Consider the following 20,123-nt stretch of genomic DNA (forward strand, 5'->3'; position numbering starts at 1 on the left):
CACATGGCCCCAGCCCTCTCAATTGCAGGGACAAGGTGGCATGTTTGATGGTGCTGAAAAAGTGGGTAAGGAAATGTTCTCCTGGACCTATCATAACTCTTGAATAGGGGTCAGCAATTTTTTTCAGCAGGGGGCTGGTCTACTGTCCCTCAGACCTTGTGGGGGGCCAGACTATATTTTGAAAAGGAAAAGGGGGGGAAATGAATGAATTCCTATGCCCCACAAATAACCCAGAGATGCATTGTAAATAAAAGCACACATTCTACTCATGTAAAAACACCAGGCAGGCCCCACAAATAACCCAGAGATGCATTTTAAATAAAAGGACACATTCTCCTCATGTAAAAACACGTTGATTCCCAGACCGTGTGCAGGCTGGATTTAGAAGGCGATTGGGCCGGATCCGGCCCCCAGGCCTTAGTTTGCCTGCCCATGCCTCTTGAACATGTGGGTAGCCGATGGTGCTGAATATTGGAAGATCCAAGATGGACCAAAGGAAGCCCTTCTTCACACAATGAACAGTTAAACTATGGAATTTGCTCACACAAGAGGCAGTGATGGCCACCAACTTGGAAGGCTTTAAAAGATTAGACAAATTCGAAAAGCAGACAAACGAACCATGACGACAATGTTCCAGCTCCACAGTCAGAGGCAGCATGCCTCCATATGCCAGTGGATGGGAAACTGCAGGTGGGGGGGTGGGGAGGGAGTGCTGTTGTGATCAGGTTCTGCTTGCAAGCTTTTCATGGGCATCTACCTGAGCTGGCCACTGTGAGAACAGGATGCTGGGTTAGATAAGCCATTGGCCTGATCCAGCAGGCTCATTTTATGTCCTTAAGTATAGAGCTACTCGATAACAAAAACAAAAGAAACAACATTAAGGGAGAAGGCAAATATTAACTTATTTAGGGGCCACATCACTGAGGCTAGTGTAGACTTATTCCGATTGTTTTCTTTTTATAAGATCAGATGTAAGGTAAAGGGGTAAAGGGGACCCCTGACCATTAGGTCCAGTCGTGGCCGACTCTGGGGTTGCGGCACTCATCTTGCTTTATTGGCCGAGGGAGCCAGCGTACAGCTTCCGGGTCATGTGGCCAGCATGACTAAGCCGCTTCTGGCAAACCAGAGCAGCGCACGGAAACGCTGTTTACCTTCCCTCCAGAGCGGTACCTATTTATCTACTTGCACTTTGATGTGCTTTTGAACTGCTAGGTTGGCAGGAGCAGGGACCGAGCAACGGGAGCTCACCCCGTCGCAGGGATTCGAACCGCCGACCTTCTGATCAGCAAGTCCTAGGCTCTGTGGTTTAACCCACAGTGCCACCCGTGTCCCTAAGATCAGATGTAATTTTCCACAAATGAGCATTGTGGGGATGGGCTTCCTAACCTGCTCCCCACTAGTCTTTTTGTTGTTAAAAAATTCTCTCAAGTTGCTTTATGCCCTGCAGGAGGAATGATACAGGAGGCAAATTTGGGAAGGTAATTCTAAGCAACAAAAAAACCACAACCCTACTCAAATGGAAAAGGGTTATCAAGTACCGGTACTTGCTGTTGCAACAACTTAAGAGGTTTGTTAGGGGCAAAATACTACGTGATACCATTCACGAAGTCAGGCCACTGCTTGTTTCATATATTAACTTTCAGAACCCAGACACACCCACAATCACACTCACATATGTCCTTCTGGAGACACTCCCTAGCCTAAACTGCATATTTACCATGTATAAAATAAAACATTAGTTTGTACATTGAAGGTGACTCCTGCATGCAATGAAGTGCTAAAGAGTGGCTAACACAAAGTGGCTATATGTAACACTGATGGTTATATGTTTGTGTGTTTCTTTAGGGTTGTTATATTGGGTGTTCTATTTGTGCTTAGTAGGAAAAATCCAATTTGTTCAGGACTGCAGACTTAATTTCCCATGAGAAGTGGTCACTGCATCCTAAACTAAGGAACAGAGTATTTATTTACCGGTACCTTATTTTCAAAAGCTGGAGAATGCCAGAGGCGGGATATAGTTAATCTTCCAATGAAATAGCCCACGGCCTTCAGCTACAGCCCATCACCACTCAGTAGAGAATGGTGTCCCACTGCCAGTGTCAAAATACAATTCTGACTACCAGTCTAGTCAGCATTTGTTCATGGAATGGAGGAAGATACTATCTTGTCCTTAATCTCAGGTAACAAAAGATGTGGCTTCCTTGCTGCTATACTTCTGCTATGAACCCAAGGTGGAGAACCTGTGGCCTTCTGGATGCGGTTGACTAAAACTCTCTTTGCTTACCTAGTGTGGGTTTTAGTAATATTTTGCATATTTAAATCAATATTGCATGGCTTTATTGGGTTTTTAAAAATTCTTTTGTGAATTACTCCATGTGACACATTGTCTACTGTTTTCTGAAACTTATGCTTTAAATGCGGTCTCTCTTTTTAAAGAATAAGTAAAAAAGAATCACCCTTAGCCAACATGACCTATAGTCAGGGATGAGGGGAGCTGCAGTTCGACAACATATTGTGGGCCACAGGTGAGGTTTCCCACTTCTGAGGTAGACATTTCATCACTTAACTTGGTTATTTTTGGGGGGAGTGTCCTGTTGTCAGACTTTTATAGTAATCAAGGTGTCTGGAAATATATGTGTACCAATTTCCCCCCTTTTTTGTTGTTGTTTATGGGATATCCCAGTTATGGAATAACTCTGCCCTGGGATTGAATAAAACCTGTGGAAGGGTGAATGGATACATAGTTTTCACCTTTTAGTGTACAAAATGCCTTGCAAGTCTTTTCTAATATTGGGTGACATCCAGTGATGTCTGCCAACTTCTACAACGGAAATCTGCTTGCACAATGGGACTTCTGGTTTCTCTCGGCCAGCTTCCCCCCAAATCTGCTCTGTAGGGTCCCCCAACCCCAAATTATGCAGGTGCAGGGAAGAGGAAAGAAAGGAGAAGCTCTGTTGCATAAGTAAATGCTCACTCTTGTTATGCTGGATTCACAAAAAGGACCATAGCATATGCTAGGATCAAACACAGTAACTCCTCCTCACCATGCTGATGAGGAATTCAAACTGAGGGCTCACAGGCCCAAGCCCATTATAATAACACTGGTCTCTCCCCTATAACTTGATGCTGTCTGCTACTCTGTGTGACATTCACTTGACCACAGCACTGCTAATTTGTGAGCTTCACTTCCTGATTAGCAAAGCCGACTTTCCACTACAACGTTTCCACAATTAATTCTAATTCAAACTGAAATCTGTGTAGAGAGGGGGAAAAGACATTTGGTCCATCTCCCACAGAGGCATTATTTGGCGGCTTTGTATTCTGAGGCCAGAGCCTGGTCCACCTCTGCAGGGACATCACTTCATAGATGTCAAAAGAAACCTTTGTCTCTGCCACTGGTGACCTTTGTTATTTACCAGAGGTTAATCCTCCCCTGCTCCACTTCCATCCTCTTTCAACATCCCCCTTCTCTTGAAGCAAACATGTGGTTCTTCTGCCATCCCCCGCCCTGCAATCTGCCCTTTTGGTCCTGTTTGATAACAGGTTCCATCAACCTACTACTCAAATCTCCTCAGTTGCTTCCTTCTCTTTCGCTTACTATCCACAGCATATCCTCAGGCTTTTACTGAGTGATATTTACACACACACGTATATGAAATTTTCTCCGAGCTGAAAAGCAATCCACACACAGAATCTCAATCATATTTACAACAGAAACAAAAAAGCTTATATTTATGGGGGTGCTAAAAGGGAATGACTTAACAAAATGTCCCAGTGGCTTCCTGGCTTAGCTAAGATTCATGCCAAAAAGGTATGGGTTTCATGAGCAGGTGGGTTAGGGAGGCAGGCTGGGAACCGTGTGTACACTGCATTGTGCTCCAAGATGGAGGAAAGGCGGAGTGCAATGTACTAATCAATACAATGCAGAAATAATTTTTGTTAATTTAAATACTGATAATGGAGTGCGCCGCAAGCAGAAAGAGAAGACAACAAAAGCACTACAAGCAGAAAGAGAAGACAACAAAAGCACTGTGTGGGAATAGATTGTGGGGGAAGGAATATGTGTAGCCAGATCAATCCAGGTGTTTCATGCAACAAGTACACTGTCAGATGGTGCAGAACCTCAGATGCTTCCGGAAGAGTAAGCAATTACCACGAGGGTGGGGGAATAGACAGAGATTCCTCCATATCTCAACATGAATTAGTTAGACCTTGGAAGGCCAGTTGGTAGACCACCCGTTCCAGATCTAGACCTGCAGCACATGAAACTGGAGAGTCGTTCCCAGTGTCTGATTCTCCTCTGCCTCCTCCCCAACTCCAAAATTCCTTCTCCTGGAAACTTGCCAAAGCCCAGCTCTAGGAATCATTCTAAGATTCCCCCACCTTCCAGAAAATTACTTTGTGTGTAATTGATTCACTGCAATTAGAGGGGGAGTTGCAGTTAGCAATAACATTTTTTTTTAACCTGCCCCAAGCCCTTGGGATGAGGTGGGATGTACATGGAATAAACTGAATTATTAAATAATTAAGCAATGAATCATTAGTTCAACCTCATCCCAAGGAGATCACATCTGCAATTAAAAGGTGGATTTGAAATGTCCCATGGCACCTTTTGCTTTATCACATTGGTATAGGTAAAGGTAAAGGGACCCCTGACTCTTGGGTTGCAGAGCTCATCTCGTTTTACTGGCTGAGAGAGCTGGTGTTTGTCCGCAGACAGCTTCCGGGTCACGTGGCCAGCATGACAAAGCCGCTTCTGGCGAACCAGAGCAGCGTACAGAAGCGCCATTTACCTTCCCGCTGGAGTGGTACCTATTTATCTACTTGCACTTTGATGTGCTTTCAAACTGCTAGGTTGGCAGGAGCTGGGACCGAGCAATGGGAGCTCACCCTGTCGTGGGGATTCGAACCATCAACCTGCTTTAGACCACAGCGCCACCCGCGTCCCATCACATTGGTATAGTATAGTGAAATAAATTAATGACATATATTTACAAACTGTATATCCTGATAGTGTCAACAAATGAAATAAATGCACATACACACATGTTCTGGACCACTAAACCACCTGCAATGTAAAGGATGGGGCTTGTGTGGCAAGGAAGGCAGCTAGGCTCCCTGGGCAGATCATCACTGCCACCACTCCAACACCCATCAAGACTCCTCAGCTCTTAACTTGAGTATGAAATGCAAAGCCCCTTCATGACCACCCAGCCCAAAAGGCTTTTTTTAATTATTATTAAAGCAATTTAGCACTTCATTCAACTGCTCTCCTTTCTTTCATGAGAAAGAGGAAGAGTAACCAATAATTGCAATGACTAAAAAACATTCCAATTGTTCTTTTTTAAAAAAAAAAACACCCCGTACCATCTGGTATGGGGTGTGTTTTATACTATATGCAGATGATGCTTAACTACCAGGATTGCAAATCTCAAAATTCAGCCTGGAACTGAAAACCAGGCAGTGTCCTCCTTGTTGGCTTCATGCATAATTGCCTGCAGGCTTTTCTGCTCCGGTGGACACATTGGGGGTGGGGGGAGGCTGTTTCCTAGCAGTTGAGTGCACAGATCCATCAGATAGGCCAGAAAGCCATTATTCGCGTTACTAGCTTTGCACTTTTTTTCATTGAGAGCATCCAAAAAAAGGAAGCTGCTGTTTGCTACTGTGCGGGAGTCATCGTGACTATATATCCAACGTACTAAAAACTCATGCCTTCAGCTCTAGAGAGTAAGAATTCAGTCCCTCGTGCCCCAAACTGGCAATACAAAGGTCATTTAATACCGCCATTTAATTGCTCCCGTCCTACGAATCTCCATGCCAGATGAGTAAAGGCCCACATGTCCGTGATCACTCTGAGCTTACCGGATTGTGCCACTTACGAAGCTCAAGTTACTCACGTGCACAAATGTTTGCATAGCATTGATCAGAGCTGAAGTCATGGGGAGAACCGAATACTCCCTGGGAGAAGATCTACTGATGGCAGTGTCATTTTACAGCCAGAGTAGAATTGCACTTTAGACGATGCCACAAGCTATGTAAGTCTACCTCTTGAGAATTTCCCCTTCAGAAGAAGCAGCCTGTGTTATATACTGTACAGGGCATTGAAGTTGGGGGACTACATTAACAGCCCCAAACCCATCAGGTCCTAGCTACCTACTAGACCCTTCCTCATGCTATCAAACCACTTTGGTGGTTTGGCAAACTGCTTAGAGAGTATTAAAGCAGTATATAAATAAATGAAAAGCAAGAACATTGCAGTACCAGCTTCATAACTGATTCAGTGTAGCGTAATGGTTAAAATGTTGGACTGGGACCTGGGAGACCATTCAGCCATCTGGGTGACCTTGGGGCAGAGAAGGGGTGATATAAATGTGATAAATAAATAATAAATCTACAGCTTCACATTTTTACTGTCATTTTATTTAGAGTTATTCTCCTTTCTATTATTATTTATCGTTATCATTATAGTTGTCAGGAAAGCTTAGTTAATTGTTGATCTATAGTGTTTGTAAAGGGCTCAGAAATATGTTAGTTAACCCAAACACCAAATCTGGCTTCATATTGGGTCCTCAGATTGCTGTTCCACAACCCCATCATAGTAAATATACACACTTATTTTGAAATATAAATAACCTTCGCCACAGTGGGCTTTCCAAGTGAATAATGGAGGATGTAGATGCAGCACTACCTAATTACTGTCATATGCAGCTTAAAAAATCAATCTGATGCCATCGGTACTTCAAATAGAAAAAAGAAAAGCGTATAAACACAGATGTCAGACTTGATATTGCTTAATAGAGAAATGTCGCTGTCGCAATTCAAGACAAGAACCAGTCAAACAGCACAGGCAGATATAAGCAGCTTCGCTTTTGTGTTCTTTACAATTTCGTATTTTTTAAAAATTAACATACCAAAGCAAAAAAGCAGCAAAATAAGAAATAAGTACAATCTTGCCCATATCATTTGTTTACAACATCTATGCCCAGGGAGGCGCAGTATTTCAATTCCAAGCAAATGCCCTAGATCCGTCAAAAAACATTGGATTAAATTAGATCAGTAACTGGGCACTGGCTGGAGGAGCCAATCAGGCCCAAGCTGACTACAGAGATGGGCTGAGATTGATTCCTACAGATAAATGAAGTTTTAAGGGAATCATTTACCATAGCTATATAATAATAATAATAATAATAATAATAATAATAATAATAATAATTTTTTATTTGTACCCCGCCCATCTGGCTGGGTTTCCCCAGCCACTCTGGGCGGCTTCCAACAAAGATGAAAAATACACTAAAATGTCACATATTAAAAACTTCCCTGAACAGGGCTGCCTTCAGATGTCTTCTGAATGTCAGGTAGTTGTTTATCGCTTTGACATCTGATGGGAGGGCGTTCCACAGGGCGGGCGCCACTACCGAGAAGGCCCTCTGCCTGGTTCCCTGTAACTTGGCCTCTCACAGTGAGGGAACCGCCAGAAGGCCCTCGGAGCTGGACCTCAGTGTCCGGGCAGAATGATGGGGGAGGAGACGCTCCTTCAGATATACTGGACCGAGGCCGTTTAGGGCTTTAAAGGTCAGCATCAACACTTTGAATTGTGCTCGGAAATGTAGCTGGGACTGTGTGTACAGAGAAAAAGCACCTTGGAATCTTATCCAAGGATCTGGAATGGATACAAGTGCAGGCGAGTGGAGGACCATCTAAACACCAGAACCACACACCAACCAGAATGCCATCTAGAACCAGAACTCCTTTTCAAATGGCACAGTTCAGGTTGGAAACAACAGCACAGAGCAGAGTACCTCTGAGGGACAAAAGCGTCCTCACACAGCCCACCTGGATGATCTGGGAGTGGGGAAATGGGTTTCAGGGTAAGCCTTCCAAGTCTCTTGCTGATTTGAGCCGGATAATCTCTGACCCTAGAGATTAAACGTTACCCATCTTCCCGTTGCCCAGCCTCTCCCCTGATAAACAGGCGCGCGCGAGGTTTGCTCCTTGTTTCCCAGCCCATTTCCTTCCCTGTCTGTCTGTCATCCCTTCACGAGCCTTTAAATCCCAGTGACATTTAAGGAAACTGGATCTCGCTGGAGACCCAGCCTCCCCTCCTCATCTCACGCGGTGCGCCCAGAAATCGAGTGCTCCTGTGACCCAGCCGAGCATCGTCACCAACTAGAGATCTATCTCTAGGCCTTGTTCTGAGGTGTTTGCAGATGTTTAGAAAGGCGCAAACGCCTCTCAGCACCTTCTCGGAACCGGAGCCGGACTCCTTGTGATGCCCCTGGCTCCGGTTCCGAGTCGGTGTCGCTGAAAGAGGGAGGGAGATGCGCTCAGGAAGAGAGAGGCGGATGGATCGATCGCCTGTTTTAAAAAGGCTGTCTAAAAGCCCCGATGAGACTGGCTTTCGCTTGGTCCCGACACAAGCATCTCTCCTGGGCAAATCTCCCTTGGCCACGGAGCTCCTTGGGTCAAGGATGCGCGGGAGAGAAATGAATGAACTTCTCCAGGAGGAGGAGAAGCCGGAGCCAGAGCGCTCAGGGTGGCCAGGACGCCTGGCGCTAGCAGAGGAGCCCTTGGGGATCATGCGGACCAGCCTCTTGGAGCCGCGGTCACTGTGACATGGGCTAGGAGGGGGCGCTGGGAAAGCGCGATGGTGGAGATGCTGTTGCTGGGGAAATGAGGGCAACTGGACAATACGGTGCCCAAAGGGGCTATGTATGCCTGAGCCTTACGGAGGTCTGTCTATGGGATGCGCCCCCGCCGGCGCGCAGACCTCCGGCTTTCACTTCCCCACCCTCCTGTTGCGCGCAGACAGCCGCCTACTTTCCCCCCTGCTCTGCTGGTCCCGCCGAGGCCGGGCCAGGAGCACCTTTGGGAGGCAGCCGCGAGAGAAGGGGGCGGCGATGGGGCGCGGGGGACCAGCCCTGAGTCATGCACAGCTTCGTCAACACCAAGCCCGCCAGGCGAGAGTCTCTCCGCCCGCTTGGCGCCTCCATCTCCCTCCGCAAGCGCTGGAGAGGGGACCCGGCGCCGCTCCTTCCCAGCCTTAAGCCAGCCCTCGCCTCCGACCCGCCCAGATGCGAGCAGGTGCCGCCGAGCGGCAGACCCCGGCGGGCCAGGAGAGCGCGCAGGTGCCCCCCGAGCGCCACCTGCCAGAGCCCCCTCGGGCGACCCGGGCGGACGGTCCCCTAGCGCATCTCCCCGCCGCGCACAGCTCGCTTACCTGGGTATCCCGGACCGCTGGGCTGGGCTGGGCGGCAGGTTCGGGCGTGGCTCCGTCCCCGGGCGCGGCGGGTTGGGTGGCGCGGCTGCCTGCCGTCCTGGGGCGATGTAGCGCCTGTAGCTCGAGAGCCGCGCAGCCAGCTCGGCGGGAGAGCGCGTCAGAGAGGCCGAGGGAGCCAAGCCGGGGCCAGGCCAGGCGGGTCCTAGCGCCTCCCACGGGCCGCTCTCCGAGGGGGCGGGGGCCGAGCGGCAGCGTGGTGGGTGGGAGCACGTGGGCCGCGACTCCGCCGAGGCGAGACGGGAAAGAGGTGCAGTGAGCAAGACCACCTAGGGGCAACAAGGCGAAAAAACAGAACTCGGTCTGCCCCCTGGAGCAGGGTGGGAACTCAGGGAGCTGATAGGTGGGCAATGCGATCAGGATCAGGTGTGACCCTGAAATTCTGGATCCCGCCAAAGTTCTGTGCTGCGAATCCCGCATTTTGTGCAAAGGGCCAAAACCCTTTACAAGTACAGTGGTACCTCGGGTTAAGAACTTAATTCCATCTGGAGATCAGTTCTTAATCTGAAACTGTTCTTAGCCTGAAGTACCACTTTAGCTAATGGGGCCTCCTGCTGCCGCCGCGCCACCGGAGCACAATTTCTGTTCTCATCCTGAAGCAAAGTTCTTAACCCGAGGTACTATTTCTGGGTTAGCAGAGTCTGTAACCTGAAGCGTCTGTAACCCGAGGTACCACTGTAAAGGGCCAAAAATCCAACCTCATCCTGTTTGACTCCAAACCAGCGCCAAAGTGCTCTGCTGATTTTGTGCCGTCGCAAACCTCGCTTTCTGTGCCCACCCCCCAAACTGAGTAATTGACGCTCAATCAGTGCATATAGACACGGATATGACGATACAGTAAGTGGAGAGGTGTATAAACACAGTGTATTACACCAGAACCAGAGGCACCATAGGTCAGGGGGCAGGACAGAACCATAGGCACCAGACTGGCTCAAAACCACAGCCAGAATGACCTTGACTTACAGAACTGGATTTGAAGATTTAGGGTATAACATTTAGGAAACATCTGAAAGCAGCCCTGTATAGGGAAGCTTTTTAAGGTTTGATGTTTTATTATGTTGTTATATATGCTGGAAGCCACCCAGATTGTCTGGGGCAGCCCAGTCAGATGGATGGGGTACAAATAAATTACTACTACAGTGGTGCCTCGCAAGACGAAATTAATTCGTTCCGCGAGTCTTTTCGTCTTGCGATGTTTTTCGTCTTGCGAAGCACGGTCCGTCGCAACTGCGCCTCTTCAAGCGGCTTTAAGAAAAAAGCGAACAAACTTGCAAGACGTTTTCGTCTTGCGAAGCAAGCCCATAAGGAAAATCGTCTTGCGAAGCAACGCAAAAACCGAAAAACCCTTTCGTCTTGCGCGTTTTTCGTCTTGCGAGGCATTCGTCTTGCGAGGCACCACTGTACTATTACTACTACTACTACTACTATTAACTACAAGCCAGAAATGGAGCAGGCAAAGAAAAGAAGCAGAGAAATCTGGACCTTGGTCGGGCGCAGTGCTAAGGGAATTCATTGTAACAATGAGAATAGTAGGGCCTTCTTGATCTAGGACCAGACACAGCTCAAGCACCGGGGCAGTTTCAGAACCAGAAACTAAAGGGAGTCATGCCTAGCTATCTATCACCAGGTAAGACAGTCAAAGTTCTCAAGTCAGCTTTTGGTCAAGAACCGAGCGGATTTCAGGTTTATCCAGGATGCTACCCAATTAATGTGTGACGACCCAGAACTGTATGGAATTAGGATTATATACCCAGGACCCAGGATTCAGGGCAGAGAAATGAAAATACTTCTTCATACACCACATAGTTTGAACTATAGAATTTGCTCCCACAAGAGGCAGTGATGCTGGCCACTAACATGGATGGCTTTAAAAGAGGATTAGCTGAGTTAATGGAGAATAAGGCTGCCAATTACTACTAGCCGTAATAATAGCTATGCTCGGTCTCTGTAGTTGGAGGGCAGTAATGCTTTTGAATACCAGTTGCTGGAAACTGCAGGAAGGGAGAGTGTTGTTGTGCTCAGGTCTTGCTTGTGGGTTTCCGACAGACATCTGGTTGGCCACTGTGAGAAAAGGATACTGATCCAGCAGCTCTTCTTATGTTCTTAAGACTAGTGAAAAGCTTTCCCAGCAGTTTTAGACCAACAAATGTGATTTGCAGAGCCAACACATATACAACATAATTACATTATTTGGCCTATCCCTCCTACTCTGTAACTCCATAGTGGGCTCCTCTTTCCTTGAATTAAGGAGTTTTTGAACACCGCCCACACAGGGAGGGGATATTTCTCCTTACATTTAGCTTCCCTTCAGCTTCTTATTTGTCTGAAATCAAGTACCACTGAACTATCCCTATTCCATTTCACTTGCAAAAGCTTAAGGAGTGCAGAATTCACCAGCCTTCAACCAACAACAGTAACTGATCAATATAACCATATATCAAACCAAACCAAACATACTGATTGAAAGGGAAATTTGGAAGATTTTAGGACAGGCATTTACATTTTGGCAGCTCTGGCATCGCTGAGCATATCTGCGGACCATCAAGTGCAGTCTCACTTGAAAGACGTGACATACTTTTTCGCAGCAAGAGACAGGGACATGCAGGAGACATTCAAGAGGTTTCTTCCACTGACTGACTAGTGTAATGAGGCATTCTCCCTGGTGGAGAAATTGATAAATCAAGTGTCTGTCGCCAGAGGACCAAACTGAGACAGGCTAATTTTTTGAAACTTGGAACAGTTTTATTGGATTCATTAATGTTAGCATCTCGGATCAAAGAGCACCACAGACCGAAAGATATAGAGGAACTTGATTTGCCTGATCTTTAGTGTCTTCAGGGTGTGTGTTAGCAATTGCTAGCATGCCCCAGTCTCTATGCAAGGTCGGATACCTGCTTGTACAGTACAGTTCTCTTACTTGCCAGCCACATACATATTTGAATGATTTTCAGTTCATTTGTATGTTAATCAGAGTGTTTTGTAGTTACATATAGATTTGCTGTTCATGGCTTGCTTTCCTTCTTCGCCCTTATTGCATGCATGCATTTATCACATGCATATGCCACCCTGAACTTCACACCTTGAACTAAATTCCAGGCCAGGGCTCTGTCCATTCATCTCTCTACTAGGTTCCAGTACCATAGGTTCCTCTGCCAGCTTCCAGAACTGTGTCCCTTTGCCCTCTTGTGTCACCCAAGGCTATTTTGGATGGCAGTGCTTGCTTTCCTCTCCTGTCACTGCTTATCTCTTAATAGGGCACTTGTGCACAGCAGTCCAGGATGCCTTTCTCCTCCCTCAGAGCTTTGCTGACATTTCTCTTGGCCAGTCCAGCTAGTTCACATTCTCCCTCCGCTGCTTCTGGCACCCAGCGAACTCCCCTACTTTTAGACCTCACTTTAAAAATTGTGCACCGAAAAACCAAGGGCATCATCACATCTCAGTCAAAATCCCCCTCAACAGACCCCCACCCCCGGGGCTGCATCCACAATCTGCTTTTAAAAATGTCAATTCCATCAGAATTCAATACCGCAGCAGCAGCAGCATACATTAAATGGTGAAAAGTGCGACCTGCTTCTGTAGCTCTGTTGAGATATCTGTTCTTAACCATTTCGAGCTTGAATAGGACAAAGAAAAAAATTGGCTCCTTTGTTCCAAGAAACCTACTGACTGGCTTCCCAGCCCCGTGTGGGTGAAGGGTGTCAGAAGTGGCGCTGTGTGGGCCGCTCTAAGGCCTGATAAGAACTTCCCTGGATCTTATGACACTTCTGTCTGAACTGTGATATATACATATATACATACATACAAGCTTTAGCTCATAGAATTGTAGAGTTGAAGGGGACCCTGAGGATCAGCTTGTCCAACCCCTTGCAATGCAGGAATATGCACTTTTTCATTACTGTGTAATTATGTGCTCATTAATGACACATAAGTCTCCATAATTCTTTTTTATTATGATAGGTACAAAGGGGATAGGGAGACCATTTCAGCCTAAGGGCCACTCTCTCCTGTGGCCAGATTTCTGGGTTCTGCACATCGCTGGTGGGTGGGGCTAGAGGGAAAGTGGGTGGAGTGGGGCACTTGTTGTGCACCCAGGGGCGAGGCTAGGTGCTTGTGGGGGTACCGCCCATGGTGAGCATCCCAGGGGGGCGACGGCAATGTCACCCCCCTCAGGGATGACCTCCAGTTCAGGCCGCACCCACCACACACCCCTTCCTCTGCCAGTGGGTGGAGCAACAGATACAACTCTTACATTTTTTTTACATAGTACATCACATACAATTTCCAGCTTTGTTAATGTAACAACAGTCTGGTTTCTCTTTTTCTGTTTTCCACCCATGTAGGAACTTCTGTCTTCTTAAGGTTGGACACAGATCTGGGTAACAACTGGATATAATATAACGGATCAACCATTTGTTCATTTCTTCATCCCAGCAGTTCTGGGCTCAACCTGAAACCTGCGTAGCAGCACCTAATGTTATGGTCCGCTCCCTCCTCCCATCTTCTTGATTAAATCCAGATTCCATGGCTTCCACATCCAAGAGCCTTTTTTTCTTGTTGCCCTTCCCCTTGCTTTCTTTACTATCTCCTCTGGTGGAGAGTTTTGAAGAACTCAAAAGCTTGCATAGTATTACATGCCATTTTGGTTGTCTTAATAAAGGCACTGCTCTAATGTAGGCTTTGTAGTTTTTCTTATGGGCCACCATGGCTACTTTTGCTTTCTAATAAAGTTCCCCACCTTAGGTGTAGATTCATCTAATACAGTGGTACCTCAGGTTAAGTACTTAATTAATTCCTGAGGTCCTTTTTTAACGTGAAACTGTTCTTAACCTGAAGCACCACTTTAGCTAATGGGGCCTCCTGCTGCTGCCGTGCCGCCGGAGCACGATTTCTGTTCTCATCCTGAAGCAAAGTTCTTAACCTGAGGTACTATTTCTGGGTTAGCGGAGTCTGTAACCTGAAGCGTATGTAACCCGAGGTACCACTGTATTAGAATCCTAAAATCATAGAATTGTACAGTTGGAAGGGATCCCAAGGGTTATTTAGTCAACCCCCATTGATTAAAAAAATATATGCCACTCTCTTGCCCCAACCAGTTCCTGCTATCAGTCATACTACTTGCATGGAGAGGTGGTTTTGCATAACAGCTCCTACTCAATAGTGTCCCTAACATTCATCCCTGCCCTAACAAAATTCCACCTTCTCTCTCCCCACCCCCAGTAGAAACATGCACAGCAAAGCCATTTTGTGACCTCTTAAATGTTATTTTCTAAGTGAGTGCTCCCCCAATTAACGTTACAAGTCTGGCGCAGCTGCCGTTTACTGAGGTTTCTCTGTAACTTCCGCTAGCAACTGTGGGTTCTTCTTTTCCTGTTCCGGAACATATAGCTGTCTACAATTTCTTTTAAATGATGTGTAAGTCTGTTGCAGCAATACCAACAAAGAGTCTTAAATATGTACACATTTGTTATGGCATAATAAGCTTTCATGAAGCAGAGTGCAGTTCATTAGATGCAGGGAGTGTTATCTTTAACTAACAAGTATATTTACCGGTACATATCAGGATGGGGAGGGAGAAAGAAATGTAAACCATGGAGTAAACAGTGAGGTCAAATGCAGTTAAATACACAAGGTCTGTGACAATTCAATTAACAGCTTTTTATTAAGTGTTAATCCAGAGAATAAGATCATATATGGGTGGGAAAATTGACCCTCCAGATGTTGGCAGACTAACTCTCATCAACCCCAGCCAGCATACTCCATGGTCAAGGAATTATGGGAGCTATCGTCCAGCAACATATGTCGAGCCTGGGGAGTCTCCATCCTTCCTCTACACCAGGCATGTCCAAAATCCGTTTTGGGGGTCTAATCCACCGGTTGGTTCAATCCGGCCCCTGTGGCAGTTTATTTCCTGGGGTAAAACCCTAAAAAAAGCTGAACTTCAATCTTAAAACAAACTGAACAACTTCAATCCAATAAAAAGCTCAACAACTTTAATTCTAAAATAAAGCTCAACAAGTTTGGGGTAAAATTGTAAAAAAAGGTCAACTTCATTCCTAAAAAATGGTCAACTTCAATCCTAAAAAAAGGTCAACAACGCATGTTCACTTCCATCAAATCTGGCCCTCTTTGAAAAAAGATTGGGCATCCCTGCTCCACAGTAAAAGATAAGAGTCACCAAGAGAAATAAAATACCTATGAACATGATTGATTCTTCTGCCTACACTTCCTACAGTTCAACACAGGGTGAAAGGGAAACCACTAGCTAATAATATACATTTCCTTCATCTGAATAAAAGTTTTATGGTGTATGATTTTAAAGTTATGTGTTGCTTAAAGAAAAGTGAAGGGAATAGTGTTGTACTGTTAGACTGAAATCCTGTACATATTGACAGACTTACCTTGGAATAAGTTCCATTGAGCCTAATTAGTCTTAGTTCTGAGTAGACATGCTCAGGATCGCCCATCAAGATAAAAACAACTGGGGATTCCTGGTTTGAGAAAGTTCTTGATGAAAATTGTTTAGACTTTTCATAACCACTAACACAATGAAGGAAGTTAACAGTTAGGACAATGGATAGGAAAGTACCTTTCCTTTCAGCCGTGGCCACATGTTGCAAGTATGAAGGATGTGTTTGACTCTGTCAGAGTATAAATTACCTCATGCATGTGAGTCATCATTACTACCCTGCAAGTACTCTTTTTTTTTTTTTTTGCAGTAAATCTGCTTCGTGCTTATTTCACGTAGTTCTTAAATTGATGGATGGATGGATGATACATTCAGCTTCCTAGCAGGCAATCAGACAAAATGCTGTTTTGGTTCCTCCCTCCAGTTACACGGTTGTTTTCATACAAGCAAAGAAATTTCAAGACAACAAGGCTTAAGTTCCTGGAAGAAGAAAGCAGTGTTATTAATTAACAAAGGTTCTGCAGCAATAAGTCTTATTTAACTGCTATCTAAATAGCCTTCCACTCGTGTAGATATCTAATCCTTAATGAGATGAGAAATGGAGAGATAATCACCACCCACCTCATACCCATATCAGGCAACCTCATTTTGGCTCAAACCCATGGAGCTGACTTCAATTCCCAGACTCCACACAGTTCAGCAGCCCAAGAGGTGCCAAGGGAGGCATGTCAGAGTCACCTCAGCCCTCGGCTAATTAGTGAGGCGGGCTTGCAGTTCCTAAGTGGGTTGCAGTTATTGATCAAGCAGAACAGCATTAAGAGGTTGGTCTAGGGGGGAAGGAGAAAGCCTTCATCCTAATTTAATTATGCTCCTTAGCCTGTACCAATTTTACCAGTTGTGACATGTTTTAATGCCCAATAACCAGCTGGCTACCAGATCTATCGATCTTCCTATCTGGTTATCTGGCTCAGCTGCTGTAGAGAAAGTCACATTTTTAAATCCTTGTTAGTTCTGGTTAAGATTTGTTGTGTTTCAAAGCTATACCCCATTCCTTTCCATTCCACATCACGACTCTGTTGGAATTTATAGTGCAATATTATCTTCTAAAAGGTTGTGCCCATGCTATGTTATTGACAGAAACAGAAAGAATACGTGCACTCAGGAAGGCAGATATGGTAGCACAGCAGAGATGCAGCACTCCACAGTGCATGGCAAGATATTTTTGTTGACTCACTGTTTGAAAGTGACCTACTTAATCTGGTTCTGGCGGGTTGAGTTCAGTCAACTGGACACATGCAAATCAGCTAGAAAGAACTACAGGAAGTCTTCTTCAGTTCTAATATGGCTTGACTGTAACTCTTGTTTATTTCTCTCTTCACAGATTCTCAAACATATTCCTGATAAAAGCATAAATGCATCTCTCTATACCTTTGCAATAAATGCCCATTTACTGTATGATAGAGGCTGGCCTAGATTTACATTGGCTTCATTTTAGCACTGATATTTAGGGATCAGAGCAAAGAGAAATGATTGCATTGAAATAATTGTCTATAATAAATATAGAGACTGTATGCTATTAAATACAATTTGGATTCACTTATGTTCTCATTGGTAGTTAATGCCATTATAACATCATCATCATCATCATCATCATCATTATTATTATTACCTTTAACGTATGTTTTAAGGTTGTTTGCAAACATACCATAAAACTGCTCAAAATAGTCTTTAAAACTACAAAAACAACTGAAGATAAGTTGAAGAATAATGCAAAATAAACACCAAAGCAGAGAATTTTTTGTCTCCCTGGTAAAACTTGCTGAAACAAAAATGTCTTAAATTGTTTCTGGAAAGTACAGATACAGTGGGTGCCTGTCTCTCCCATGACAGAAAAAGGGCAGGCCGTAGGAACTTTGACGTGACTGGGACCTCCGGTGCTGCTCACTGCCATGGCGCCCACCATGTTGCCTTGCCGGAAATCCCCAGGCATAAATTCAGGGACATTAATTAAAATCTGCGGACAGATTGGTGAATCCAGGGACTGTCTCCAGGGACGTCTGGTAAGGCAATTGGAGCAATTGGGCCAAATTGGGCCCCGTGGGCCGCTCCTAAGGGGGCCCCTGCACCAGGGTAATCTAGATGGATTTTATTTATATCTATAAGATTTTGCAGACTTTGGCTGTGAACTGGGGCCCTACAAAAAAAAATAAAAAAATTATAGTTGTGCCCCACTGCTTCAAATTGGGCCCCACTGGCTAGCCCTCAGTCTAATAGTTGCTGAGCCTGAGTTGTCCTGCCCTCACATGAAGTATTGGGGGAGACGGCAGGCTGGTGAGATTTAGAGGCCTGAGTTGCCCTGCCCTCACATGAAGTCTTGGGTTTGCAATTTTGGGAGAGGGGAGACTATCCGCTGGGGAGCATGTGGGCTGGCAAGGCCCCCTAGATATAAAAGCCCTATGTTTCAGCCTACTTAGCCTATGCATAAATCTGGCACTGGCCACACTGGAAGTCCAGCTCCAAGTTATTGTGGAGCAGGTTTCTTCATACGACATAGTACTGCAACTTACAGAAAAGTGAGTCTGAAGATGATCTCAACTTACACGCAGGTTCACACAACAGGAAATAGTCCTTTAGCTACCTTGGTCCAGGTAATTTGAGGTTTTAAAGGTCAAGACCAACAGTTTGTTTTGCAAATTAAACATCTTTTATTATACCGAAAACATTCATTGACTTCCCTCCCTTTCCTTCCAAGGTTCATTTGTCTTATCCAACATTCCTGCATATTTTAATGTACCCATTTAATTCAATTTACCTTTCTTACATCCTCTGAATTATTTTAATACTGCCAGCGTTTTTAACTATATACAATTATTTTCAATATATTCAACAAATATTTCCCACTCCTCTTTAAATACCTGTTCGTGTTCTCTTATTCCATTTGTTAGACCTGCTAACTCTGCATATTCTACCATTTAAGTTACCAATCCTCCTTACTAGGAACGTCTCTTGGCTTCCATCTTTTGGCTAACAAAATCTGAGCAGGTGTTGTTGCATACATAAACAAAATTTTCTGACTCCTGGGAACCTCTGCCTATACAATTCCTAGCAGAAATGCCTCTGGGTTGTTTGGGGAAAGTTCTTTTCAACATTTCCCGCCATCTCATTATATATCATTTCCCAATATTCTTTAATTTTTTTGCATGTCCACCACATATGAAAAAGCTTCCTTCTACTTTACATTTCCAACACAAATCGATTCCACATTATACATCTTAGCCAATCTACTCGGTGTTAGATACCTACCATCTATGAATCATTTCATATAGTTCTCTTTCAGCATGTAGCATGCAGTAAATTTCAAATCATTCTTCCAAAGATTATCCCAGAGGTTTAATTCTATATTCTATGTTCTGTACCCTATATCCATTACCCAGTGGGTCATTGATGCTTTAACCAGCTCATATTTTGTTTCCCATTCCTATAATAATTTGTACATTTTGGACAATAGTTTTTTTCTTATTCAGCAATAACTCTGTTTCAGATTGTGAGCTTTGGTCCAAAAAGCCATTTTTCTTATCTAGTCTGAACATATCATATAGTTGATGGTACTGTAACCAATCAGTAACTTGGTTCCCTTACTTCTTCCATTGCTTTTAATCTGGGTTCACTCCCTGAAAAATCTAACAAATCCCTATAAGTCGCCCACTGTCTCTTCATATTTATTCTCTTAATTGTAATTAATTGTAATTGTATTTGCTTCTGTTGGCAATAACCATGGGGTGTTTTTCTTTCCAACAAGTTTTTATGTTTCTCCCAGACTCTATACAGATTTCTCCTAATAACATGGCTCATGAAGCTCTTATATATTTTAGCTTTCCCATACCAAAGACATGCATGCCCACCAAACTTCATATTATGGCCTTCCAGATCTAAAATGTGTGCAGTTTGAATTCAGCTGAATTAACAAATTGATCGCCACATTTTGCATTAGCTGTAGTTTCCAAACATGTTTTAAATTGTATTAATTTATTTATTTCAGTTAACAGTAACAGGTAACAAAACAGGCATTTCATATTACAAAACCCTTTCCATAACTTGGGGTAGCCTTAGAAGAATGATTTTGTTGCTTAGTCGTCTTAGTCGTGTTCAACTCTCCGTGACCCCATGAACCAGAGCATGCCTAGAAAACGATCACTTTCTTCTCAAAGCTTCTCCTTTGTTATGGTTTCTTGGCAAAATGCTGGGGTGGTTTGCCAGTTCCTTCTCCAGGTGGATCACATTTAGTCTAAACTCTCGGGTATGACCTGTTCGTCTTGGGTAGCCCTGCATGGCATAGCTCAAAGCTTCTTGGAGTTATTCAAGCCCCTTCGCCACGACAAAGCCATGAAGGGGAGAAGAATGATACAACGGTAAAAATATGAATGGCAGTCTGCATAAAACGTA

General features: G+C 44.7%; 2 protein-coding genes across 5 annotated transcripts in view; one reads left to right on the forward strand and one right to left on the reverse strand.

Moving 5' to 3' along the window:
• Window positions 1-9,440, reverse strand: part of SLC16A3 (solute carrier family 16 member 3) — a 31,778-nt gene extending 22,338 nt beyond the window's left edge. Inside the window, exon 1 of one of the 2 annotated variants that reach the window (XM_083598238.1) lies at window positions 9,218-9,440. The gene's annotated coding sequence lies outside the window, so the exon portion shown is untranslated. The remainder of the gene's footprint in view (window positions 1-9,217) is intronic. The other variant, XM_083598236.1, reaches the window with a different exon arrangement.
• The window catches only part of CCDC57 (coiled-coil domain containing 57), a 65,242-nt gene continuing 52,830 nt past the window's right edge, over window positions 7,712-20,123 (forward strand). For all 3 annotated transcript variants that reach the window (XR_014544336.1, XR_014544337.1, XM_083598117.1), the window contains exon 1: window positions 7,712-7,868. Coding sequence is in view for 1 of the 3 variants with exons in the window: in XM_083598117.1 (XP_083454243.1) it covers window positions 7,727-7,868 (142 nt within the window). In the remaining 2 variants the exon portion in view is untranslated. The remainder of the gene's footprint in view (window positions 7,869-20,123) is intronic.

Source organism: Podarcis filfolensis (genome assembly GCF_964270895.1).
Source record: "Podarcis filfolensis genome assembly, chromosome: 2".
Classification (NCBI taxonomy): domain Eukaryota; kingdom Metazoa; phylum Chordata; class Lepidosauria; order Squamata; family Lacertidae; genus Podarcis; species Podarcis filfolensis.